This window comes from Doryrhamphus excisus, linkage group LG4, assembly GCF_037039965.1.
Source record: "Doryrhamphus excisus strain RoL-2023G ecotype Guam linkage group LG4, RoL_Dexc_Guam_v1.1, whole genome shotgun sequence".
In the NCBI taxonomy this organism is placed as follows: Eukaryota; Metazoa; Chordata; class Actinopteri; order Syngnathiformes; family Syngnathidae; genus Doryrhamphus; species Doryrhamphus excisus.
Genome location: NC_136360.1, coordinates 9,540,364 through 9,567,147, shown reverse-complemented (window position 1 = coordinate 9,567,147; position 26,784 = coordinate 9,540,364). Strand labels below are relative to the sequence as shown.

Sequence of the window (26,784 nt, the reverse complement as noted above, 5' to 3'; positions counted from 1 at the left end):
CTGCATGGCGGCGATGTTTAAAGAGAGAGAGTCCAGACCGGGCAAAGTGTTATTTATGTAATGTTAGCCCTTAGCATCTCTTTAGGAGAGGTTATTGTGGTCTGGCCCAACATCACCCCTCAGACCTGAAACAACACACACACACACTCTCTAATTAGAGACTATATTAAACCTATTAAGAGTGCAATGTTTAAATTATAGTTTTTATGACAGTTTTTAGCCGATGTCCGAGTCCAATACTTGGTGGTGTCAACATATAATACAGTAATATGTATAACACAGTAATACGTCTTCCCTGTAATCCACTTTTGATGTTGAGGCCCAACAAAATGTGGTGTTTGTGTGGGATGCCCAGCCGCGTGGCTTTAACTATATGTGTGTTACTGATGATGTCCACCTCTAGGGAGCCAAGCAGGAAACTGAGCGGCGATTAGGAGGATCTGTCTTTAGCTTCCTGTGATAGGACGCTTCCTCTTCATCCTGAGGAGTCACCGTCATATCTCTTCCCTTGTGCTTTGCGGCGTCAGTGACTTTGTCCTGTATAGAGGAACCTCTACGGTCTCATCCATGACACCCCAATTTGTTCATATTTAGAAACAAATTTCCCAGAGGAAATAATTTAAATAGAAATAATCTGTCAAACTGCTGCCATTTAAAACCTTTATTAACTGTACATTTGTAAGTAACATTTGTACATTTTTCTGTGTAGATGGTGTAGTGACTTCATTCAAAAAAAAGCAAAGCATACATTTTAGAGCTAATTACTCGGATGCTCCTGCAGTTGGCTGGAGATCAACCCCGGGTGTTGTATGCCAGTCATGTATGTGAGTCAGATGGGCTAGGTTCTACCTATCCTCTAATGAGGACAAGTGGCAGAGAAAATGGATGGATGCTTGGATGCTCACTGAGCTGAAGTCTCATGAGATATGCAGAACTCTCACATGATATTCCCATTTCGATTCCAGAATTTTTGGGTGATTGTAGTAGAAAGAATCTGGGTTGCTCTCCAAATTGTACACCCTCTGTTTGTTGGCGAAGAAAGGGGTGTTTGCAAGCAGCGAGCTGGCCAACTTTTGTTGCGTCATGCACTCTTTTTAATTTGGAGCTACATTTGAGCATGTTGTAATTTTGTTCAAAGGACATCGAGTAGTAGATTTGTCTTCTTCCTTCCACTTTTTCCTGCGGTGGAATTCATCCTCTTCTGCAACATCACAAGGGTGCTGCATCTTAACAAGAATGTGTCAGATCACAAGCTTTGAGAGTCTTTGCAGAGGAGATGAAGACTTGTGTGGTGTGTGTGTGTGTTTGTGTGTGTGTGTGCGTGCGCGATGTATACGTCTTTGTTCTCCCACCGGCCGCATCCTGCACTTTGTTACCATGGACTTACGCAACACTTCATCAATGTCCCACGTGGACAACGTGAATCGGCCAAGTCAGACACTGTGAGTCACATAAAGAGGATGAAGGGGAATAAATGAAGTGGTCCATCCTCTGAATGGGGAAAGTGCATGAGTAGTTTCTTTGTAGGTCTCTGTGGAAATTAAGATGAAAAAACAATATATTTATATGAAATTCCACATGTTACTCAGTCAGCGTGTGCTTTATCTCTACACGTGTCTTCAATCAGCTTTATGTTGCGTCACATCCTACCTTCATGCTACACATAAAAGCTGACAGCTTCTCCATGCTTGGAATCATTTCAAACCTTCTGTATTTAACATGTCTGTCAAAGATGATTTTTTTGAAGGCACTTTATTTATGGTTATGATTTCAAATGTCTCCATTTATAATTGTGGTTAAATATAAAAAGAGCAAAACAATCACTAAAATACTTGAAATCCAATGCTTCCATCCTCGACCTAAAAAAAAAAATTTTTAATAAAATCAATTTAAAAATTAAAATACAATTTAAACATTACCATTCAAATACCAGGCTCGAGCCCACTGCTTCTGGCTCCAGCAACAGTTTGGCAGATATTTCACGTTCATGTTGACAAAAAACAGTCTAGTGTGAAATGCCGTTGACAGATTTTTCTCTTGCTCAGAATCACCAAAAACAATAACTTCTGCCTGAGGTTGTTTCGTAAACAAATAAGGAGAGCTTGTGGAAGGGCAGAGAATTACATATATGTAGGAAGTCCACCCCTCTGTGACATCACAAAGGGCCAGTTTTACCACGCCTTTTGAAACTGAGCGTTTTGAGCCATCCCAAACTTCTGTTAGGACTCACTTCCAAATGCCCAACCCTAATTATCTGAAACTATGCCATCGTTTGATACAAGAATACAACATTCTAACTACATTTATAGGTCAGAAAAGTGGAAAAAGCATAATAGGTCCCCTTTAAATAGGTCAATGCACTGTACTGTGTCTTGATTAGCCGGACCACCAGGAAATTTGGTACACACAAGCAGGTGTATGTAAAATTTGAGCAAAGTTAATTGAAGAACATGGCCGCCATCAAACTGGGACTTTGTGGCTAATTTGTAGAATGCTAATAAATCTATATCTGTATTACATGCTAGCATGTCTGCCAAAGCATGTAGAACACAACTCACAGGGGTGTCATCATGTGTCTACAATAGCGGTTAAAGACTGTGTGTGTCCCTTTACTTTGAATGTGTGTTTGTGTGTTATCAGTAGCGATGCTGTGTGTGCATGTGTGAGAATGTGCATGTTTGTTTGAGTGTATGTGGTGACAGATGAGCCTTTAAACACACACATACATACGTACAGAGTCTCAGATATTCGTGGTGTTTATTGCCTTCATTATAACTTGTTTATTTGGCTGTGGTCCCTCAAATGAAAGACAAAACTCTCTATTGTGCGTGTGTGTGTCCCCTTGATTTGACAAAACGTAAAGCGGCTTGATATTGTAGATAACGCCATTGTCTTAGAAGGTCTTTTTCTTCTTACCCATAGACAGCACATATTTTAATAGGGTGAATGAAGCTCATCCTAGCACATTGACTAATTTCATTTGTTTGATGATCTGAAACATTTCAGTGTGCCATTCCATCAGGAATGGGGCAATCACTTTTTCACACCACTGTACATTCACTGAACCACCTTATCCCTTCGCCCCTGCAGCATTGCATTATCAAAGTATCTGAAGAGCGTCCATGTTATCTGTTTCTGTCTCCTGGGAGCAGCAGAGCACATAGCACACTTATCATTGCAGGCGCACACACACATACAAGAGTGAGTGAGGATCAAAGGTTAATCATGTCTTTTCATCAGCTGCACCACCCTCGCTTCTATCTGTCCTCCTACTCTAATGGTCCTCTGTGTGTGTGTGTGTGTGTCTGTGTGTGTCTGTGTGTGTGTGTGTGTCGGACATGAACAAAGCGCTCTTTGCGTGCATGTAGTAAACAAACAGTTCATTCCTCGTCAGTCCTCTATTGTCTTTTTTTTTTTTTACTCGTGAAACTCATCTTTGTTTGTGTTTGGTGATTTAACGTCCGTCCAGTGTTGTAAACTTTGTCATAAAACTTGATTCACATGCTGTGTAACTCGTAACATCGCTTTTATTCCATCAACATATCATACCTTCACATTGTTTTTGTTTTGTATACAATTTGTTTTGCAGTTGGGAAATAAGTGTAGGAGGCCCTCAGGCCCTCGCCAACTTTTTTGTGGGCTCCTCACTAACTAAAACAAGAAGTTCTTACTCATTCAAGGGGTGTAAAAAAACTACATATTATGTATTTGTTAAAAAAAAAAAAAAACAAGAGTTTGAAATTGAGTCAAGGTTGAAGAAGTGAATTTTAGCAGAAATGCAAACCAGCTGCAGGTTTTCAGGGTTCAAAAGATGACTATTGTTAGCTGGGGAAGCGTCATTGTATGTAGAGGAACGCTAATATGTGAATAATATGTTCTCTGGAATTTCACATTGAAACCAGTTTGGTAAATTATGTATTTTTTGTGGCTCTATTGTCAAAAGCCACAACTTTCAATGGAGAAACGAACACATTGTTAGGGTTCCTAAAAGGGGTGGGGCTAGACACAGTGCAATCTGCTGATTGGTGGACAGACATACATTCACTTCCAGAATGGGGAAAAACACAAAAAACAAAATCGCTTTATTAACAAGCAGAGAATACATGCAGTGAATTTGCACTCAAGAACTGCTGTCAGCCACTCACTACACTGCTTGCTAGCAGCGGATTAACGCTAACAGTCAACTTTGCTAGCTGATGTCACACATGGCCCCACTTCTTACAAAGGTGCACGCAAGTCACTGATACTGTTTTACGCATCATGTCTTTTGAATGCCTTATATTTATATTTTATATTTAAGCCATGTTTCTGTTTGAAAATGGTCCATTTGGGCCATTTTTTTAAATATTCTACTTCTACGAAGTATCCTGGAACATGCAAATTACCCCATGGGGATGAATAAAGTACCTACCTACCCATGAATACATACAATTTGCTTAAATATGCATATATATATATTTTTTTTTACTAATCATAGACCGTATTCAATCGTGAAACATTCATTTATTCATTCATTTTCTCCCGCTTATGCGCGGTTGGCGAGCGTGCTGGAGCCTATCCTAGTTGTCTTCGGGCTACACCCTGGACTGGTCACCAGCCAATCACAGGGCACATATAGACAAACATTCACACTCACATTCATACCTATGAACAATTTAGAGTCGCCCATTAACCTAACAAAGTTTTTGGAAACTGGAGTACCCGAAGAAAACCCACGCACGCATGAGGAGAACATGCAAACTCCACACAGAGATGCCCGATTGGGGAATCAACCCGGGTCTCCTAGCTGTGTGCCCTGTGCGCTAACCACTCAGTCACGTTTTGTCAAACCGTGATAGTGTGAGGGCGCGAGCATGTTCGAACCACCCTGTAGTGATGGACGACTGTAGAGCATTTTGTGTGTCTTTGTTTATTGTGTGAACAACAAAAACAAGGTTCTTATGGCTTTTGGTTGTTATAACCTAAGCTTGAAAGTAAACTGTAGTCTTTGTGGCGGCCATGTCTGTTTTACTTTTACTTTACAGTTAGAATGGAGAATAGCATAGTGAAGTGCATGAAAGCCTGGCTGGACCACAAGTGGTCAACCATGACCCGAGCAGTGGGCTGTGCCTGGAGCGAGGCCCCTGCCCCCAAGGCTCTTCATTAGCACGGTCATGTGGATAGCGCGGCGGTCAGGCCTTTCTGGAGGCTGCTCGACCCGCCGTGTGGGTTATCGCATTATCTTGCTTGACAGTGTGTGTTTGTACTTGAACCTTTGCCATCAGATCACGCTCACTTGTAGCACTTACTAAGATGTCGGATTTGTGTGATGGCTGCAGAATCTAAATATCTATCAATCTCACCGGCAACTAAGCAACTTTGCCATAAAACTTTGCAAATGTTCTCGTTTCATGTTGCACTGGTTTTTAAATAAATGAGTACATTTAAAAAAAAGTCATAAAAATAGTTATAAGGCATAATAAAAAAATATTTGCAGATGCAGCAGGGCTCGACACAACAGAGGCAGTCCGCCCTCCCATGCAACCCACCACCACAGCTTCAAAAAATCATTGGGGAAACCCTGATTAGGTCAGTTAAAGTTTATTAAAAAAAACAAACAAACGAAAAAATAAAAAGTTTTTTACATTACACGCAGGTTTGTCAAGGTTAAATGACAGCTGAGAGGTCATACTGCTCATTTACTGTAATGCATCTGCATCCTTGTACAACACACACTGCTCCCTATTGACATTTCATAGCATTACAAGTAGCCAAACTCTACACAGTGTCTTGTGCCTGGGTTGGAATCAGCAGTTTTTTGTTCTCCTGTGTCTCAACTTTCCAAAGAGAATACCTGTTGACTTAATTCTCGCAGACACCGCACTTACTGCAAATCTCAGCTCTGGCCTCGTAAATCCGGAAAACCGAAATGGGAAGCAGCCGTCAATGATGTTATTAATTGCGCCGTCGTGCGTTGACATGTGGAGAGCTGGAGAATTTCACTTTGGAACAGCTTTTATTCATTTTGGCATCTCGCATAGAGCATAAGGGGGGGTAGACACAGTATAAAACATTCTGTCTGTTTGTATGTTACTTCCAAAGACGTTCTCCGAAAGTCAAACTGAGTCCAGTCTGCCCACTATTAGCAGCCTTGCAGGCCCATCATTTGTCGTGCAAGCGACCACACCTTCCAGATGTTGTGTGCTTTTCCTCAAGCCCAATATGTCGCACAGCCAGACGTGTTGAGAATTTACAAGAGAAATATGGAGAAAGAACAATGAGCCCAACAAAGATCAATGGTGGCAGAACAAAGCGGGACTAAATGATGTGTCTGCCGTCACTAAGGTCACTTTGACTGTGTGTGTTTTCGCCATTAGTTCCAGCTTTATTGCCTTTTGTTCTCTTTGCATATGTTGTGCGTTTGAGCATTTATTTGCTTTGCTGCACGGAAAGTTGAACCCGCGTCGCCAAGGAGGTTATGTTTTTCTGTGCAAAGGGAGAAAAACGACAAAAAAAGGAAAAACGACCCAGCCAATTTTCACAAAGCGTGGAGGAAGGGTGGAGAACAGCATTAAAATTCTAGAGGGCAGATCTTGGACGTTTTGCATTAATTTTTTTGCAAGTATTTTGCAGAGCTCAGCCCAACTTTTTTTTTCTCAAGAGGTTAAAACTGGAGGGCGTAGAAGAGGAGGAGGGAAAGTGACTGTGTTTTTAGCAGGTTTTGGTGCCTCACATCTGGGCCGCAACCTCCCTGCTGTTTAAAAAAAAAAAGAAAGAAAAAAAGATGCTTATCCCCCTCAGGAGAGCGAGAAAAAACAGCTCAGTCCTGCTGGCAGTGGTCTGTTTTTGCATTGGGGGGGTTGCATGTAACATGATGGGCTGTAGGATGGACAGCTGTGTAACAGTGCGCCCCAGTGGCCTTTTTGGCAATCGCATCACTAAAGGAGAATAATTTTATGCATTACACTTGACACTGCGGGCCCCTGCCGTTAACATTTTTCACCTTTTGTTTACTAAACATGTTAAACAAATCAAATGAAGAAAAAGTGCTAAAATATAAATAATCAGTGCATAATGGCATGTGAAATAGTAATTAATTACTGACAGATTACCTTTTACTGGAATACAACAATGGCATTAGTAACTGTTATTTTTAATGTTAAACATAGTTTAACAACAGAGTTAATGAAGGCTTTATGATGGCTACAGCTTAACCCTGGAACAGATTCATTCACTTTGCTTTACGCCCTATGGGAAAATGCATTTGAGTTCAGATCCACGCCACAGTCCCGCTGCTGCATATCTACACCTCCCAACAAGATAAGCCTACAAATTAGGCTTTTTTTCCCCCATCCATGTTTTATTGTAAAAAGAAGTCCCATGACAAAGGCCAGATGTTCTTGCCAAGCCAAATATGTTCGCGCTTACACAATATTTGCTCAGGAGATTGTGTTGGAGTTCTGGTAATGCAACACAAACTCCTTGCACAGTCGGCAGTGAGAAATAAAGATGTCTGTCATGTGCTTTTAAGGACACGGGAGGTTGGACGTTTCATCTTTAGTGGCAAGTCATTGCAGCCTAATGAATAAATAAAAATAATTTGTGATTAATTCAAGACTAATATAACTTTAGTACCAATGCTATATGTTGTTGTTGCCTTTACGTGTGTGTGTATTGTGTTTCTGTGCGTGTCCCGCTGTGCACACATGTGTTAATGCATTCTGCTGCTTGTGTGTAACTCAAGCCCAGCACCAAACGTTCACATGTTTCTGCTTGGTAAACAAACACGGCAAGGGCCCCTTTTTCTTTCCAGACATCGGTACTGTCAAAATAAGAGCTCTCCTTTCAACCCCCATTTGCTTGGTTGCCAGCTGTTAAATCACATTTAATCACATTAATCCAGTTATGTCAAATGTATAATTCTTTATGAGCAGTTCTTCAAACATTCTTTTAAATATGGTCAAAGAAAGTGATGAGATTTCTCATTCAGAAAAAACCCTCTCACAATAATTAATAAATTAATCACACGATAAATAAAGATTAACTCGATAATTTAGAGTCCTTTTATTGCCATGTGCGTGCGTGTCTGTTTTCCTCGTCTCTCAACTCCAAACAGGCAGGAAGAGTTCACGGTGTGCATTGGTTCAGCAGCGAGGCACTTCAGAAAACAACAGTGAACAGAGTGAGACGTCCTGTCAGTCATACAGTCAGCAAGGTAACATAGTAGAATTTAGGATGCCACAGTCACTGTGGAGAATACTTTGCCTAGTGGGCAAAGTGAACATCAACCCAAACGAGCCAGTATACCAAAAAGCACACATCGAGATGCAAAACCTTTGTCCCCACATTCAACAATCACTGAGACATTTGGTCTGCAGAAAGTCACCGCAAAAGAAATGCTGCTCTTTAAAGCCAGCATTTTAGGAAATGCTGCAAGCCTCAGACAGAACAAGTGCCTGTGAGAAAAATATTAGGTTAATTGGCGACTCCAAATTGTCCATAGGTATGAATGTGAGTGTGAATGGTTGTTTGTCTATATGTGCCCTGTAATTGGCTGGCGACCAGTCCAGGGTGTACCCCGCCTCTCGGCCGAAGACAGCTGGAATAGGCACCCAGCACCCTTGTGAGCATAAGTGGTAGAAAATTAATTAATTAATTAATTTATAATATATTACTGCATATTATCAGAACATTATTGTTTTATTTGGTCTCAAAAAATGCAGCATACAACCCTGATCGTAACATTCTTAGTTTTAACATCTTCAATGCACAAAATATATCAAAGGTGCATACTTCATTTGCGGTACTAGCTGAAAGTATATCTTTAAGTATACTTTCTATAGTATGGTCCCTTGACAAGATGCAGCATCAGAAAAATGCTTGTGCAAATGTAACTGCTGTCTGGTGGCTTAGCACTCGTTTCTTGATTTGACATTATACTATTAACAGTGGCTAACTTATTTTTACACTTAGGTGATAGTTCAAATGTTAATGGAGCGATGGCTTCTCAGGCTTGAGAGGAAAGAAGGGAGGAAGAGGAGGACACCCCCCCTGAGCCTTCTTTGATTGATGTCTTGCTGTCTTCAGTGTATGACAGCTCTCCGGGGGGGCTTGTAGGGCTGAGTAGTCCCCTGGTGAAGACCTGATGCAGACAGGAGGAAGAAGGGAGATTGGAATTTGCTCTTTTATGTGCGTGTCGTTTGTCTCTTACCTTCTCTAACGGTGAGAGGGCACACACAAGAATGAAAAGTGGCAACTTAAAGACGTCATTTGTGTCAACGCCAATAGCAGGAGATGAATGTGGAGCAGAGGGTAGCGAGCGAACGAGCAGGCTGTTGGAGGAATAATAATAATAATACTAATAAGCATTTTTTTAAAACCTTGCCATGGGTGGACAACAGCATGTTTGTTATTCTCACAGCTCGGTGGCCCTTAGCAATTTTTGGAAAATCTCTTTTGTAGCTTCCAAGAAGAGAACCATCTTTGGTACTGTGGGACTGGTGTCCTCTGGATGCTCTTCTTAGTGATGAGAAGTCCAGGTGCAGGTTCTTGACCCTCAGGGAGGAAGTCCCAGTTTACTCCTTGGAACAGACCTCTGCCCTATTTTAGGTCCTTGTGACCCTGCAAACATTGCTTTTGCTATACACATATAACACGTAGCAAGTCACCCCAATATTAATTTATGGATACAATACACAAGGGTTTGTTTCAATATACCGAATGAAGAATTAAGTACACAACTTACCATTGTCATCATCATATTATTATCCTGAATTTATTACTACTTTCATGTCAACTTGTATTGTATTGTACTGTACTTGTTTTATATTTGTGAAATGACAAAAGTAAGTGATTGACTTTAAATATTTATATATACTATACATCAACAATTGCAGTATATGTGAGATACATTAATGTAACATAGTATGCATGTCTGAAATAAATTAAGAAGAAAAAGAAAAAAGCTGTTTAATAGGGTGGTAATATCAATGTGAACAGCAGAGGGCGTCATCTACAGAGTTAACCAGTGTCAGTTTGGAGGTCATAATTAGTCAACTTCACTACTTTCACTACTAAAACACTTTTATGGCTTTCATATATGTGTTTGTATAAGCAGTTTTTTTTAATAATATAAGATCACATTAGATTATGCGTGTGTATGAAATTATTTTGGGCCGGTGCGTGTAGTTCTTCTTTCGTCCATTAGAGGGGAGTAGTTCAACGTATTCTCACCTACCCTCCACTCGTACTGTAGTTAATTGCTGCTTCATGTGCGGAGAGAGAGTGAGCTCAGCGTGGTTATATAAGTGGATGATGCCGAAGATCATAGCACAGCGCTTACAGTCCAGCTCTTTGTTTATGCGCCAGATTGGCTAAAGCAAACCTATATATGTCATTGTTTGTCCTTTTTTTTAATGCTGTGGAATGACCTGATGCCTGCGGCCGCTGACGTCTGACCACAGGAATGATTCGGAAATTGAGGAGTGTTGAAAAGGTGCCGGTGATCAGTTAGGAAGCACACACACATCTGGCATGTGCACACAACTACATTATCCTGCAGAGTGTGTATATATATATATATATATATATATGTGTGTGTGTGTGTGTGTGTGTGTGTGTGTGTATCAACAAATTATGTTTATAATAATTTTAAAAATGCAGTCCTGGTCAGGCACATGCCCAACCTCTGTCATCACAGTGCTAATAAGGAAATTCTCACACACACACACAACGAATGATTGTGTAACAAATATGTCAAGGTCATTCATAAAATGTAAGTGAAGTTTATTTTGGCACAGTACAATATTATATTGAAGGAGCATGCTTTGATTCCAAGCTCTTTTCAAAGACAAGGTTGTGTTCAAGTGTGTTATAATTCTTATTCCGTTGTGTAAGCCTCACTGAATAAAAGCGGTGAGTGTTTGTTACGTAATATTTTTATGACTGGTCAATTAATCATCAATTGATATTTGCTTCAGGAAAGGTGATCAAAGCGCTCTGATTAGGCTTCTGTAATTCAAAGCTCATATTTTGTACCCATTCCATTAAAAACAAAGGAAGCAATGGAGATATGAATCATCTGTCCCAGTGTCAAACCCTCATCATCGTCAAACTTTTATTAACCGCAGATGTTCTGTACATACTGCTGTACAGTCTGCAGCTATATTAAGTATATCAGCAACATTTTAACTCTCCCCACTATCATACAAATCTAAAAAGAAGCCAACCACTACACAGGCAATGTTTTAAGTAACATTTTTACTCTAACTTTAACTTTAACTCTTTCTAGACCTTCCAGAATCTGCACCTATTCCAGCTATATTTCTTTGGATTTCATGCTTCCCATGAAAACGGACGGTTTTAATTTGTTATTTTTGTTATTTATGTTTGTTATTTGATTTATTATTTTAATTAATTCATGGCCCGCCTCCGAGCACGCCCACTTTGGTGTGGTTGGTCATACTCCAGAGCGCTCAGAAGGACTTCCAGTGTTAGATAGCCAATAGCTGCCGAACCCAACTTGATAGGAGTTGATAAACGATATAGGATAATAAACAACGATTTATAAATGCCCGCTTTTAACATACAGCCACATGTGTTGGATCCCAAATCCGATCCAGAAGTAGAGACTGGACAGTCCAAACTTTCTCAAGAAAAGAAAAGAGACGCCTCTGTACCGATAAAGTCTAAGGTGGTCATTAAACGCTTTTTGCAGGACAACCAGTGTTTACAAAGCTCAGGTAGATCCAGTGATTGTGGTGGGAAATGGCTGTTAGCAACTCCAGACTTGGTGAGATTGTAATTTGCACTCCACTCCCTGTATGCACAGTCTATAATGCTACATAGACATTGCTTACACAAAATAAACACAGTTAGGGCACTGATAAATATTGTTACGGACACTGATAAATATTGTTACTTACTGCTTACTCTTCTGACTCTTCGACACGACCAAGTAACATTGGAAAGGCGTCGGACTTCAGCAACAGTTTGTTGGCTCATCCAGCTGCATTCTGGCCCATGTTCATAAAATAGTCCGGTGTGAAATGCTGTTGACAGATTAAATTAAATATTTTTCTTTTGCTGGTAGGGAATCAGGAACTCCAACCACTTGTGCCTGATGTTTGCCTCGTTAGGAATTGTAAACAAATGTAGCTTGCCCTTACACACAAAGAAACACTTCCCGTGAGACATTGCTCACAACATAAACACAGAAGCAGAGGGCAAAGAGCGTATCTCGCCTACAGCACACGCTCGTATAAGGAAGCCTGCCAATCTGTGACATCACACATCGCCAGTCTTAGAAAAAAACTCTCTGAGACCAAGCCTTCAGAGCCATTCCAAACTTCTTTCAGGGCTCATTTCCAAATGCGCAAACCTCATTATCTGAAACTTTGAAACATGAGAATACAACATTCAAACTACATTTCCCCTACTAACTACGTAGAATTAATATTATAACTCTCGTAACTGTCATACAAGTGTAAAAATAAAGGTATTAAGACATAAAAACAACAGAAGACCAAAGCTTTTGCTTTAATGATGGTGAAGGTTTGCTGCAAAAGTGGGTTGTGTCACAGACAAGCTTAACAGTTTCTGTTTTTATCTCATTCAATCCCATTTTTCCAAAGACATCCTTTTGACTGATTTTTCAAGGCACACAGAACGTTGTGTTCTAGGACTATATAAACATGGTATCTACCAAAAAGAGATTAGACTGTCATCTTTTATCAGACAACAAGCTTATTTCTACCTTTTTTCGTTCTTTATTAATCAGCAGTAGAACATAGGTAAGTTTCAGGAAAAAAGAACAAAAAAGGAAGAAAACAGCTGTGCACGTGTTAACGTTTCACTTCATTGCGCAACTTTGTGCTCGCTACATGCTTCCATGCTTTTCAACTTCCTGCTTCCTGTGGAGCCCGTATTACATAGGTAATAAGATGCATGCCAAGCTTTTATAAAATGAACATCTGCCACCCTGTGGCTGGTTTAATGGCTTAAAACAGCACTAAACCTGATCTCTTCTATTGTGCAGTTGCATCATCACCTCTTTTTGCCAAAAAAAAATTTAAAAGATCAATGAACATTCTCAATTGCCATAAAAAGAGGTTAACCAGTATTAAAAAAAATACAACAGTCTACTTTCTTCCTTTGTGATAACAAGGAAAGTATTTTTACGCTTACTTCATGTGTGTATTCTCACTTTCTGTGCTTTCTTTTAGAATGAAAGTAGGCGTTAACGATGCACAACAATGATTCAATTCCTGAGAGTGTACCAACTGTAAAGGTTTGAGTGTAAAAGGAGGCTAAATACATATCGTATGAGACAGGTCCTGCACACACGCACAAACATAGCACAATTCAAGTAGGAGCTGTGGTTATCTCTCCAGCGTCTGGTCTGAGTGTGTGTGCAGCGATTGGGTCAAGTTTGCGTCTGCAGGAACTTAAAGCCTGCAGACAAGGCCAGATAAGCATCTTGTGATACGATGCGTGAACTTACACACGCTGCGCTTTGCTGACATTTATTAAGAGCTTTGCTTGGTTTGCAACAAGGAAAGACTTTATAGTGTGCATACAGTATATAATGCATGTACTTTTTATTACTGTATTTAATTTAGTTTTGGCAAACATTGGTGCAGACATTGACAAAACTCAGCTGCAGTTTTAATGTTTTCTTCATTCTCTTTAACGATATCCCTTTACTCACATTCCACAATAACTTAGATACACTAAGTTGAACGCCCCTGAAGTTATACAATCAGTCTATCAGCAATGAGATGTCCAAAGAGTTATCCTCCCACTCCATGTGGAAGTGGTATGTTTTTGGCTTCTTTTTTTGTCCTTCTTCCCCACTCCATTTGAAACACTTATGTTGATGTCTGTCAGCCAATCCGAGAGGCGTCGATATAGACGTGTGTTCACAGGTTGCATAAAACTTAATCTAAACTCCATGAGTGTCTTTTGCTCTATTTTTAGTGATATCAGTGATGGCAAAAAAGAAGTGTAATGATGACCACACACCTCGGTCTCTGTCCTGTAATAATAATAATAGGTAGGTGGGATGGTTCCTGTGTACATTTCTTTAATCCTCTTAAACACACTTCATGCTATCATCAATACAGTGCTGGTGTTCTATTATTTATTACATGCTTGCTTAAATTCCTGGAGGTATGTTTCTGAACATTTGGAAGCTCATGTATGTCAGTGACCCACTAAAAAGAATAGTGCAGTAGATGTCTCAGCACCTGGTCTTCTTCTAGCATGAACTTACATAACTACTGGCAAAGCAGGAAGTCCAACACACTGTACATCCAAGCAGCCAGACAGGATCTGGTGTGCTAAAAGGGAGGGGTTGTTTAACATCCCATAATATACAGAGAGCCCTGCCCCCCCCCCTCACATGTGAAGCAGGGCTCTCAAGTTGTGTTGCGTGCAAAGTCCTCGTTTTTTTCTGCACTTTTTCTGGAGTGCTAGATTTCACTGATTTACCATGAAAGTATGCACCATTCTGATACACACTACCATTCATACACACACACACACTTACCGCGGTTCAAAGCACGAACGGCCAGGTGAAAGATGAGTCATGAGTGAACGAGGGCGCGCACCATCTCCTTTTTCAGCAGTCAGCGTTTCATTTCTGCAAGAAAAATGTGAGTCTGTGACAAGAAAAATGTTTTATGTATTCATGGGTCAGATTCAGCTCAACTACTCTTGAAATGAAGAATGCAATACAATTTTTCGAACTGAGATTTACTTCCAGTGGACACAACATAGGTACTACTCAAAGAAACGGTCACCAAAAAAAAAAAAAAAAAGATTTACGGTCAATGTTACATTTGAACACTATTAACTTTCACACAAGTGTAAAAATAATTTAAGCACAGTGAAAACAAGAACATACGTATATAAAACTGTGTTTTACTGCTACACTCATTTGGACCGGTAATGTGAAAAAAGCCAAAGAAAAAGCAAAACACATGCTGATGTCTCACTTAGTATGTTTTACAGGTGTAATTTTCCCCCCGAAATTCAGGTTGAATTGCTATTAAATTAGAAACACATTATCGTATTGACTCAAGTATAAGACGACCCCTTTCATCAAGGCCCATTTTGCAAAAAATGAAGACAACATCAAAGAGAAAAGAAGATAAATGTAATTTTTTGCTGTTTATATCAGTGAAATCACAACAATAGAGAATATAATGGGTAAATCTCTAAATCCCCAAATATAAGACGACTAAACTGCAAGTTTCATTAGTATGGCAGTATGGACAGTATCATCACAATTAAAGGCTTTCCATTTAAACATTGGAATTAAACCTGCAATTAGCAGCTTGCAGTCTCCCCTGTGATTGATCCCTCATCCACCCACTACTAATCACACATACTAGCCTCTCCAAGCCAAGTGACACAAGTTGAAGAAAGAAACTAGGAGGCGGTGACGTAAACGCGGTTCACTTACATCAAAGGAGATGTGGAAGTGGAGGTTATATATGGTTGCCACGGTGACGGTGAGCGTGCCATTTCCGCCTTCATCGTGAGATACAGTCAGAAAGAGATTTGTCCTGGCATTCCTCAGAGGATTATCAAAAATAGGCTTATAATAGTAGCCTCCCTTGCTATCTTTCCCTCACGTACCCTCATTCTTTCCTCCTTCCGACCAGAATAGAAGTTTTGATCAGCGCTGAAAATAAGCAAGGTTATTTATAATAAGTGCATTCCGCTGATAAGCGCTGGGAGAGTTTTGACTGCAGGGTCAAGCAAATTCAGAGGCTTGTTGCTGCACTGTTTGGAGGGTTGTTGAGGAAACAGGCTGGTTTTTTTTTGTTGTTTTAATTTCAGCTTCCATTTCCTCTTCAAGGCCACACGTCCACTCTAAGAATGTTGGTAATGATTGCCTACTTCCACTTTTGCTCCTTTTTTAATGCTGTTTAATGATGCATAATAGTGCAACAGCGAACAGCTTTCATATTACTACTGATGCACATACCGCTAACTGGCAGGGACGCAACAACTTCCGTTGACGTGGTAACCCATAGTACATTGGTTTTTTTTCCCATACCGAAAAATCAAAGGATGCAGGACTCATTTTGATAATTTTGATTTTTTAAACAGGTCAAGAAGAATTTATATAACAACAAACTAATACAAATAGTAAACAGTCATCTACTTTGTTTGTTCACTGTTCACAGTTTTTTATTTAAATGCCCACCTTGGCAGCAGTTTTCAAAGCATTTTGTAGATTTGTTTGTTTCTTTCGGCTTTATAAAGGTGGCCAAATTGACACTATTTTTATATGTTATCTGTACGTAAAACTGTACTGTACAAAATGCACCCCCCCACACCCAGCTGTTCTTGCTGTAGATGCTTTTCCCTTGTCACAAGCAGGTACTAGGGCATCCATATCATATGGGTAACGTGGCGTAGAGTAATCTGACATTGTGTCTCCACTCAGATAAAATCCATCCCCTTATCATGGGGGACCCTACTTCCCCCTGTGTCAGTCTGACTGTTGCATTCATTGAGGCTTGCTTTTCGCAGGCCGCTTTAAACAGATGCGAATAAAGCTGTGTAGGTACAGTGGAAATGGGACAATAATTAGCTTAACTGTGTTCTCCATTTGGACTTTCTAAGTCTCTCACACCAAGTTCTCACACACAGTAGTTATTGAGAACTTTTCTTTACTTTAAGAAATAATGTTAATAATGCTAATCTGTTCCAGAACCAAATTTGTTAACACAATGCACATTTTTATGGTATTAAATTGTATTGAATTTCGCTTGTACTTCTGTATAAGTGGCAAGAAAAAAGGCTTGTTCGTTACTATTATGTTAACAATTCAAAATGCATATAAATACATGGATAATTGATGGGTTCAAGGGATAAATAAACAGTCAATGTTACTTTTGCCTTCATTGTAGATGTGATTGTTGACAAAGGCATGATATGGCAGCGACATCAACACGGCCATCACTTTTTCCTTTTGCTATGAGATATTTTTTTTTAATTCAGTCATGTTTCTCACTTCAAGTCTCTGCTTTTCTTTTGATGACGGCTGCAAAGAAAACGAAAATGGACCCAAAGAACGTGACAGACACTGTTGAATTAAATTTAAAAAATAATAACTCATAGCAGAACACAAAGGTGTTGTCCATGTTGATCCTGCAGCCATATCGTTATTGTTATATCTTTGCCAACAACATTGAAGGTAAAAGTAGCCTTAAATGTACACAAACCGAGGCAAAATTTTGATATTAACCGGAAAACACGTGAACTGTCAGGAAGGCGTGAGGCAGGGACTTTCAATATTAATGCAGACCTGCCAACATTTGTGAATTTGTTATAGAGAGCATGCAATTTGAATACACTTGTATGCTTAACTGTTCTCCATTTTGTTACATTTTGTGCATTTTACAAGTTTTTGTTTTGAGTTCAGTCTGTACAGTACAGATAAATAAATAGTTAGTATTTCAAATAATTGATGTCTTTTTAACAGAAAAGCTGCAACAGTACATTGTTTGTCTTAGAGTAAGACTCCACAACTCACTCATCAGCGAAAGATGTTGTTGTTTTTCTCCAATATGCGCACAATCCTTAGTGACTGATTTACACGTTGCTGTGCTGTAAATTTTTTGTGCTATGACTCTCCTAGATTCTTCATACTGGGTGCTACAGTTTCAGAGCACATGAGGCACAGCGCCTTGGCACTGGATTCTGGAAAAATGAACATTTTTGGTCTGTTCTTTCACTTTCAAACGTTCGGTTTTCTCGATCAACTTTTTACTTTTGAGCAAGCCATGGTTCTAGTCAAAGATTAGCGCCATAGGAAATGGATGGATCGTTCCAGGGAAGTAAACAAACTACTTCATTGGCTCATTTTGAATGATGCTAAAGTCACAAAAATATTTTCTTAGTTTGGTAGTAACATAATCGGGTTCCTCAGTACCATGTTAAACACCGAAGGTTAAGCATGTTGGAAATAAATAAAACCATTACCCCCATTGATTGGCTTTGTGCACTACAGTAAATTATTGCAAGCCTTTCATGTATTTTAAATCCAGTTATTTCCCAAGGTGATACATTCCTTTGTACTTAAGCACCGCTCCCTTCTTAGGAAGAATGAATCACCCCGTCTCGTTTTGGTTTGGCAATACCAAGATGAGTGCATCCTTTCATTTTCCCAACAAGTTGATAGCTGTTGGTGAGTCATTTCGGGCTAGCGCGACAGTGTGTTTTTCTAGCTTTTAATGGCTTTTACAGAAGCGTAGGCCGACCTAATGAAGGAGCGTGCCCTCGCTTGTGATTTCCCGTCAAACTCCATCAATAACGCAAAACAAAGTGGCGGTTTCATAAGGCCTTAATCCCACACGGCAGTTGAAATCATTGCATAAATTGCGTGAGAGTGTTCACAGAGGCGTACCTTTGGCTGACACGGTGGTTGGTGAGGTGGCGTGAGATGAATTGATTTGCAGGTGTTTTTTGGGACGTCCGCCAAAGCCAGGCACTCCCCAAATCGGCACCTGGGCCTTGCTCAAGCTCAGCGATGCCACAACATCATCAACATTACAAGTACAGATCGCCCACGGGAGGCGGGGGGCTGCGTGCAAAGGTTCAGCACCGCTTCAACGCGATCCCTGCTCCTGCACTCTATGCTTTTTTTGGCAGCAGGTCAAGCACCGCCCTCGCAGCAGACACGCAACATATTCACACTCAGCCTACATCTTAGGCTTGATACCTAGCCCACGCCTTTTTGTACAATGACAGAATGTATGACAATTACATGTTTACACCATGTGGCCCATGCATTTTTTTTTAGCTCTGTGGCTCTAATAAGAGCTATTGTATACTTTATCCACTTTTTACATATACACAGTAAGTCTGTACTTGTACAATGTAATGGATGAAATGTATCACATCCAACCACATAACATTAAGCATAGCATAGCTGCTGTATGTGAGCTACAGTGTTAACGCTCACATTTTAACAGTAGCATTGTTACATATCTGCTGAAGGAAAAACAAATTATTAATTTACAGCTACCATGTCAGTAGCTGACATAGTTAGGATAATTAGCAGTATTTTAAGACGTTAGGAAAGCCTGTTTGTTGTTTGTTGTTTTTTTTTATTATTCATACCTGTTACTCATAAACAGGCTATATATATATATATATATATATATATTTATACGTCTTATAAATGACAGTCAACATCACTTTATTCACACGCAAATTCTCACAATTCCAAATTCCAGGATGCTTTGTCAGGTGTGAATGCTCGGCTGGTTTTGCCTGCGGTCTTTCTCTCTTCTTTGCAAAGATAAGACCCCCATCCGAGTCGGCAAACCGTCCAATACTTTGTCCCGAGTACGTTTACCTTTCATCCGTCAAGCCAGACGCTTTACATTCCTGGAGCCAGCACCTCAAAACAAAGACTCGCTGCGTTGGATTGGATATCCCCTGCATGGAAGGAAAAGGAATAAATAGCAGAGATTAGAGGCTGACATAGCTAAGCTGCTAGCTGGGTTGACATTGATGTATTCCTGTGGCACAAGCAGCCTGCCAAGTAACAATGAGGCAATAAAAGGATTTAAGAAGGTCACTAATGCAGCCTTATGAAACTCATACACTATCTTTTGTTTACATTGCAAAGTGTAAGTCAGTGCTGCAGTCAGTTTTCAAGCTGTGTCAGTGATGTATCCAAATGCATGTTTTAGATCTTTATCTGGAACTACTATTACATATATTACACAGGCATGGTTAACATGTGAGCTCATGTGACATTATGCAACCTACACTTTAATTAGATTTGAAGTATAGTGGTAGAAGTCACGCAAAACCTTTTCAGTCTCATATTTTAAGATTTATATTTTAAGACATTCATTGCAATGTCTATTCATCCATCCATTTTCTATACCGCTTATCCTCACGAGGGTCGCAGGAATGCTGGAGCCTATCCCAGCTGTCTCGGGTGAAAAATGCTGGCCAAATTGTAGCCTCGGTGCTGAAACTGAAACTTAGAATGTTCATGGAATCCACGCAGAGCTCCAAGTTGCATTTTAAGATGTCTAGCGAAACCTTAAAGGGGTGGGCTGATACATGTTGTGGGCTCATCTACCAAGGGGGGTATCATAACCATGAGGAAGGAGTTTTTCTTCATGGCATCATGGAAATCTGCAACTTCAGAACCAACCTTTTGAGTTGCCTCGTCTCTCAAAAGTGGAGCAAAGATTTTTCCATAAACATAATACTCTTAAAGTCCATTTTGCATAATCGGAGAAATGTGTGTATGTATGGAGACTTTTTTTTTCCATACATGCGTCAAGCATGTACAAAGCTCCTTTTGTGCAGTTCTGGCATCAGTACTGTTGGAGTCAACAATGTTCTAGTTGGTTCCAAGCCATGCTGACACAGTATTTATATGCTCTATAACACAGCTGAGCGTCGTTTTAACTGCTACATTCCTGCAGGTGCCAGTCCACATATTCTGCAAAACTGCCTCCTTAATTCTCTCCATCACAGTCACTCTAGAGCTGCCATTTTGAATTTATTTCAGCTTCCTTCCTGAAGTGTGTCTTAAAATTGTGGGGGGGGGGGTTTCTCTGTGAATAAAGGCGCTCTTGTCCTCACACATCTATCTTATTAGTTTCACTACATACACCCAGCAGGATCATTCAGAACTTAAAGCCAATGTAAATGGTTTTGCATGTGTTACCCGATTTGCTGGAGCCAATTTGCAAAAAAAAACATGCCAAACTTTAAAGCAAGCCAGGTGATAATTGTGCTTAAAAAGCCATACATACCTCTTGCTTTTGTGATTATTTGTGTTATCGTGGAGTTTTCTTTGCCTGTAAGTTTGTGTCTGTCCTCTGTTAAAGGTTTTACCCTAGCATGGGGATAGTTTATAAATATATAGTAATGACTTACATAATGTCAGCATAGTAAACTGCATTAGCAAGCTTGAGTTGAGAACACAGTCAGAGGCAAACCTCAACTTACTTGAGGAGGTGCTGTCTATCTGCAGTGAATCAGCTTGATATTTACACCCTGACTCACAAACCAAAAGAGGTTATTAACCCAAACGCCTACCTCACTTACTGTACAATAAAAATAACAGGAACACACAATGTACTGTGACTGTACCACATAGAATAAGTGGGTCATGAAATAAACGCTTACATGCTAATATACGTGCAAAACAATACTACAATTTAGAGCTCACAGGGCATGTTTGAAAGCCCAAGAGAAAGTTACAAAGCATGCTTTACAGATTGTTCCGCATGTGTTATATTCAGGCCTTAAAGTATTTTGGCACCGTGGGGGATCGCCGGCGTTTCAATATGACCAACGAAAAAAAAAAGAATGTGTTAGGGCTCTTAATGCAGCTATTGGCAAGCCCCTCCCCTCAAACCGCTACTGTCCAATCCTACAATTATGCTGCGTTCAAGACAACTCAGGGAAAAGTGTATGTTTTTGTGTGCTGTGCACCAAAAAGCAAGTGTATGCTATAGTGGTGGAGCCAAACCCGAATACGTTATTCGGAACGGCACAAATAATTACTTTTTTACTAATAATTAATTTGAACAAATACTTTTAAAATGTTTGTATTGGAAAACAATTAAAAAATATCAGAAAGCTGCGTTTCTTCGTGAGACCACAGTGCATGCCCGGATCAGCCAATGAGTCACTAGTCAAATCCATCTTCGTAAAACCCCCATATAACCAGCTTAATTGAATTGGAACACCAATGTTATTTTGCTTGAAGAGGCAACTTGTCATTCACCACAAATTGTCTGAAAACCTGAGTTTTCCCTCTTCGCCTGGCAGAAAGACTACATTCTTTTCAAGACATTACTTGTTGCTATGATACTGTTAATTGGGTTATTGTTTCATGTGTAGTTGGTAAGCAATATTTGTATAGTATTTGTATAGATTAAGAAAGAGTAGAAAAGAGTTGAGAAAGTCATAGAGAGTAGAGCTCAGTACCGTTGGAAAGCTTGCAGCGAATTATGGAGGTTGAAAGTGGTTCCAAGTTGAATTCCCGAAAAGTCGTTTTTTCCAATGGCATCAGACTGGTTTAGACCGGTTCAAACAAAAAATCTGAATAGAGAGTCGTGATTGGTACTGTTGGAAAGTTCAATAGGACTTAACGCTCTGGATTTTTTTGTTACATATTGTTACATTTGGGTCAGTTAAGGTTGTGCACTACATGAGATGATCACCTGCCTTGTCTTGTACATCTGAGACAGAACCAAAACATTCTTATATTCTGTGGTGTCTAACTTTGTGACTGTCAATTTAACTCAATTTGACTGATGGGTCAATTTGACATGAAATATTAAAAATACTATAAAATAGTAATTAAATATATCAATCGGGCAAGTAGCTTGCATATTGAAGTTAAATTAAATGAATTTCATGGACCATATGTACCTGTGATTTTCTCTTGGAGATGAACAAAGTATCTATATCATAATTTTCGTCTTAGTTTAATTTGTGTTCAGTCATATTAATTGTTTTGTCTTTCTCAGGGTGCACCCAGGCGCAGGAGCTGAGCATGGAGAGAGTCCACTCCTTGCTGGAGGACATGTTCCAGACCCTCCGTGGGCTGAGCCACGCCAGAGACCACCTCAAACAACTGCGACGCGTCTATTCTGGCAGCGATGGCGTCCACCAGGTATACCATACTTAACGGGTCTAATGGAAACCAAGGAAACAACATAGATGAGTGTAGTGACCAAAGTCCGGCTTGGGGTCCATTCGCAGTCTGCAGTGTGTATTTGTATGTTATTGTCCTATGGCTTTTTTTCATTCAAATTCAACACAGTTTGAATCAGAACATCACCAAGTATAAAAAAGAAAGAAAAACCTTTTTGTGTCTTGGCTCTTGCTTGCATCCAGATAGCATACAGCATGCAGAGGTCTTTTCTTTTGGATTATGTAATGATGCACAAACCCATTTACGTTGCAGCTTCTTTTCTTCAAGGCTTTTTTTTCCAAGTTGGCCATGAGACGCAAGCTAATTCACTGTAGCTCAGGTGAATAAAGGTTATTTCTTGAGAATTCATCCATTTCTTTACTTTTATGCACTTAATCTACTTAGTGGCTCCAGCTATTCTAAAAGAAGCTATGTGTGGCCAGGTTCAACTTTGGCGAAGAAGTATGCTAAAGAAGAAGAAAAAGAAAAAGAAGCTAAACTGATGTAAATTTGAGTCGGTCATTATGCTAAGAGAAGCTAGCTGTGAAAAATCTAAATCTAAAAAGCTAAAATGTAGTTGGTCAGTCTGCTGACAGAAAGCTAACTTAAGTCATGTTCAGGTTCATCTTTATGCCAAAAGAACACAAGTACACAGTACATCCACAAACCAGTTGATTGTTGTGGTAAGAGCTTCGAACAAAAGCTACTGTAAGTGTGGCTAAGTTTTAATTAGTCTCTGTGCTTCTGCTAACAGAAGCTAAATGTATCGCAACTCTAGTTGACCATTATGCTAACAGAAGCAAACTGAGTCCAACCGTCCAAAGAGTTTTTACGGTAACAGAAGTTGACTTTGTCTTTATGGTAATTGTGTTCCATTTTCTCCCAGAACATTCCATTCTTTTAACATGTTCTACTCATTGTTTTTCAATCCTGTTACATATTCATATATAGTTGCGTTTTTTCGTGGAATTTATTTTTCTGATCCTTGTCTAGCTACGCCAAAATAACGCCACCAGGGAAAGTTGATATGGACACGTGTACTAGCGTGTGTGCAGACGAATATTAACTAGTGGCATTATCATATGACTGTTTTTGGGTGACGTGAGTGTTTTTGCTGGGAAAAACAGATGGAGAGTGTGTTACTCAACTGGGATGTTTGTCTGTTGTGTCAGATATATTGTTTGTAGCTGGAGCAAGCTGACCTATTTAGCACAGCTTTGCTAAACATGGTTGCTAAATATTAGTTTGCATAATTAGTCACATATATACTGTGAATACACTCAGCAACTAGAGTGGGAGGTCTCTACTCCATGTTGAGGAGAAACACTAATACACTGATCCATCATAACATCCAGACTCCAGATAGCTAAAGTTAACAATAGTTAATACCGATTTATAACTGTCCAGGTCGTTGTTCCGACACAGGCTATCCAGTCTCAAAATTGTAATGCTAAGAAACACTAAATGCACGCTAATATCTAAGATCCAGCTCGCTCTTTTGTTAACACAAAATAACCTATTGCAGTTTCCAGTTGGTTGTTATGCTAAAAACAAGTTTGTATGTATGCCAACAGAAACCAACAGGAGCTAAGCTCCAACAAGTTATTATGTTATCATGAGATAACATATTGCTTACTGCATATTTTCAGATGCTGTTGATTATGCTAACTATATCTAAACTTCAGCTTGTCTGTATGCTAACAGTAATCAATTATCTGTAGTTCAATTCAGAAGCTAACTGTCGTTAAGCTATTCCTTGGTAATACAAGATACAGTAAGTGCTTATCCCAGAGGCATTGGCTTGTTAATTGTATCCATGTGTAGCTGTTCTGCATGCTAACAGAGGTTGTAGATGCTAACAGAATCTAAACTATATAAATTAGCTAGTTAGCTAGTCTGCATGTTAACAGAGGCTATCGGTCTCAAAGCTCCAGCTAATCAGTTGGCTATCTGTAGGCGTGTTCTAGATACTAACAGAAGCTAATTTAGCTCACCTCCATCTACATAACTCCCATAAGATAACAATATATATCCAAGTCAGTCGTTAACAATATCTTAAAGCCCAGCCCGAACCCACCACAATTTGTATGCGAACAGAGGCTAATACAAGCTAATTCTAACTTTTCAAGGCTCCTCCAGTTGATTATTTGAAGAATTCTACAATGCAAAGGAGTCAAAGTGTGTCAGGTGTTATGGTGTTTTTGTCAGTTTTATGAAGCCGTACAAATGCTGCTGCACCAGCAAATGCCTACACTTAGACTTTAAATTTTTTCCTCTCATTGGCAGGCCACCTATCGGCCATTCCTGCGACAGGTACTGGAGGAGGTCTTTCACCCGGACAGACATGAATGTCCCGACATCGAGCACATGTCCGGGGGCCTCACAGACTTCCTGAAGACTGGAATCAGCATGTTCATGAAGGTCAGACATTTAACTACAAAGTCAGCCCAGCAATGTTTCGTCTTCATAGATCGTATCAGACGTGTAACAAATGGATGGCAATTCCTCAATTTATGACAAATAAATATTAAATATTACAAAGAAATAAATTTTTACAAAATCAAAGCTATACCATACACATCTTCTTGGGTACATTCTCACCAGCATATTAAAGAGGACCTATTATGCTCAATTTTCAGCCCTTTATATCCTACAAAGCAGCTACACATAATAACCAGCACAGAAAGGATTCTAGATCTTCCAGAAGCTGCACCTATTCCAGCTGTATTTCTTTGGGTTATGTGCTGCCTGCGACAACCTGAGGCAGATTATTCGATTAGAATACGGATACAGATACAATGAGCTTTTAGCACAGAGCGCTGTTAGAAGTTGATCAAATAAATATAAAAAGTGCATATTGTTAGATCCATATACGTACCGAACCACGACCACTGTATTGAACGGTTTGATGATGGTCAAAAGAACAGATCAATTGGAGTCATGACACTTACATCTGTGGTGGGACCGTCAGGCTGCTTGGTCGTCCCAGCTAGCTGTAAGACAGGGGTGTCAAACTCATGCCATGCAGGGCCGAGACACTACAGGTTTTCTTTCCAGTCGGTCACTAAAGCAGGTGATTTGAATGATTAACCCTCTTTTGGTTTGAGGGAAGGAGCTCATCAAATAACCACCTGCTGGAGAAACTGGTTGTAAAGAAAACCTGCAGCACTTCAGCTTCAGAAAAAACATTTTCAGTGAAGCCTAAAGACAAGTGTCAAATCTGCGGGATTTTTAAACAGCGGTACCTCTATATGCTGTACATTTTACCTGTATTATCATAAATTTCAAAAATTTCAAATGTGATTCTTGCAGAAATTTTTCAGAGAAGAAAAATACTCAACCGCAAATATACGGGCATCGACTACATATGTCACCAGATCCTGATATGGAGGTTCGGTACGGCAATGACCCACTTGACTGGGTTATTTTTGTCTGAAATGCACAAATAAAATGCATTTGGCTGTGTTTTTTGTGCAGCATTTCTATGTAAAATAGGCTAATGATATGTCACCAAGGGCTCTTTCCCCACAGCACAACTTGGGGTATAAAATAGTTAATTTTGGTGGTTTGTCAGCATCTCCTACGGTGGTGGGAGGCTACAATACACAGACCTCGAGTTGTGGGTTATGTTAATATTTTTGCCCAAATGTTTTCCTGCAATACACATGTATCTGCGGCCTTGTGGGAAATAAATATCAGCCATCCACAGTGTGTTTATCCCACATCTGGGCCTGCTTAAAGTGATCATTACCCTCGCAGAGCACGAATTAGACGGCTTACATAACCGTGGCCTGATTTTACTCAAATGAGGAGACCTGGCCCCCAAAGCCACCAACTCAAACTGACTATAACAGCCAAGGTTATGTATGTACTGTATATGGGCACAGTGCGCCACTATTTTTAACCGCATGGTCTTATACCATAATACACCCTGGGGGAGCTGCTGCAGCTTTTCTTTAACTGTCATCTCTGAGTGAATGTGTTTGTCAGTGTCTTAAGTGCTTAGTGTGCAAGAGTTTTGACACACTCTGCAGTCCTCACTTAAACAACTCTGTATTTTACATTTCCACCAATGAAGCACAGTATTCCACCACTGAATGATTTCT

The 26,784-nt window shown here is 39.8% G+C and overlaps 1 protein-coding gene across 1 annotated transcript in view; it reads left to right on the top strand.

The window, feature by feature from the left end:
• The window catches only part of scfd2 (sec1 family domain containing 2), a 96,693-nt gene that overhangs the window by 62,403 nt on the left and 7,506 nt on the right, over window positions 1-26,784 (top strand). The window contains exons 7-8 of the mRNA XM_058072951.2: window positions 22,512-22,657; window positions 24,965-25,099. Coding sequence (XP_057928934.2) covers window positions 22,512-22,657; window positions 24,965-25,099 — 281 coding nt within the window. The remainder of the gene's footprint in view (window positions 1-22,511; window positions 22,658-24,964; window positions 25,100-26,784) is intronic.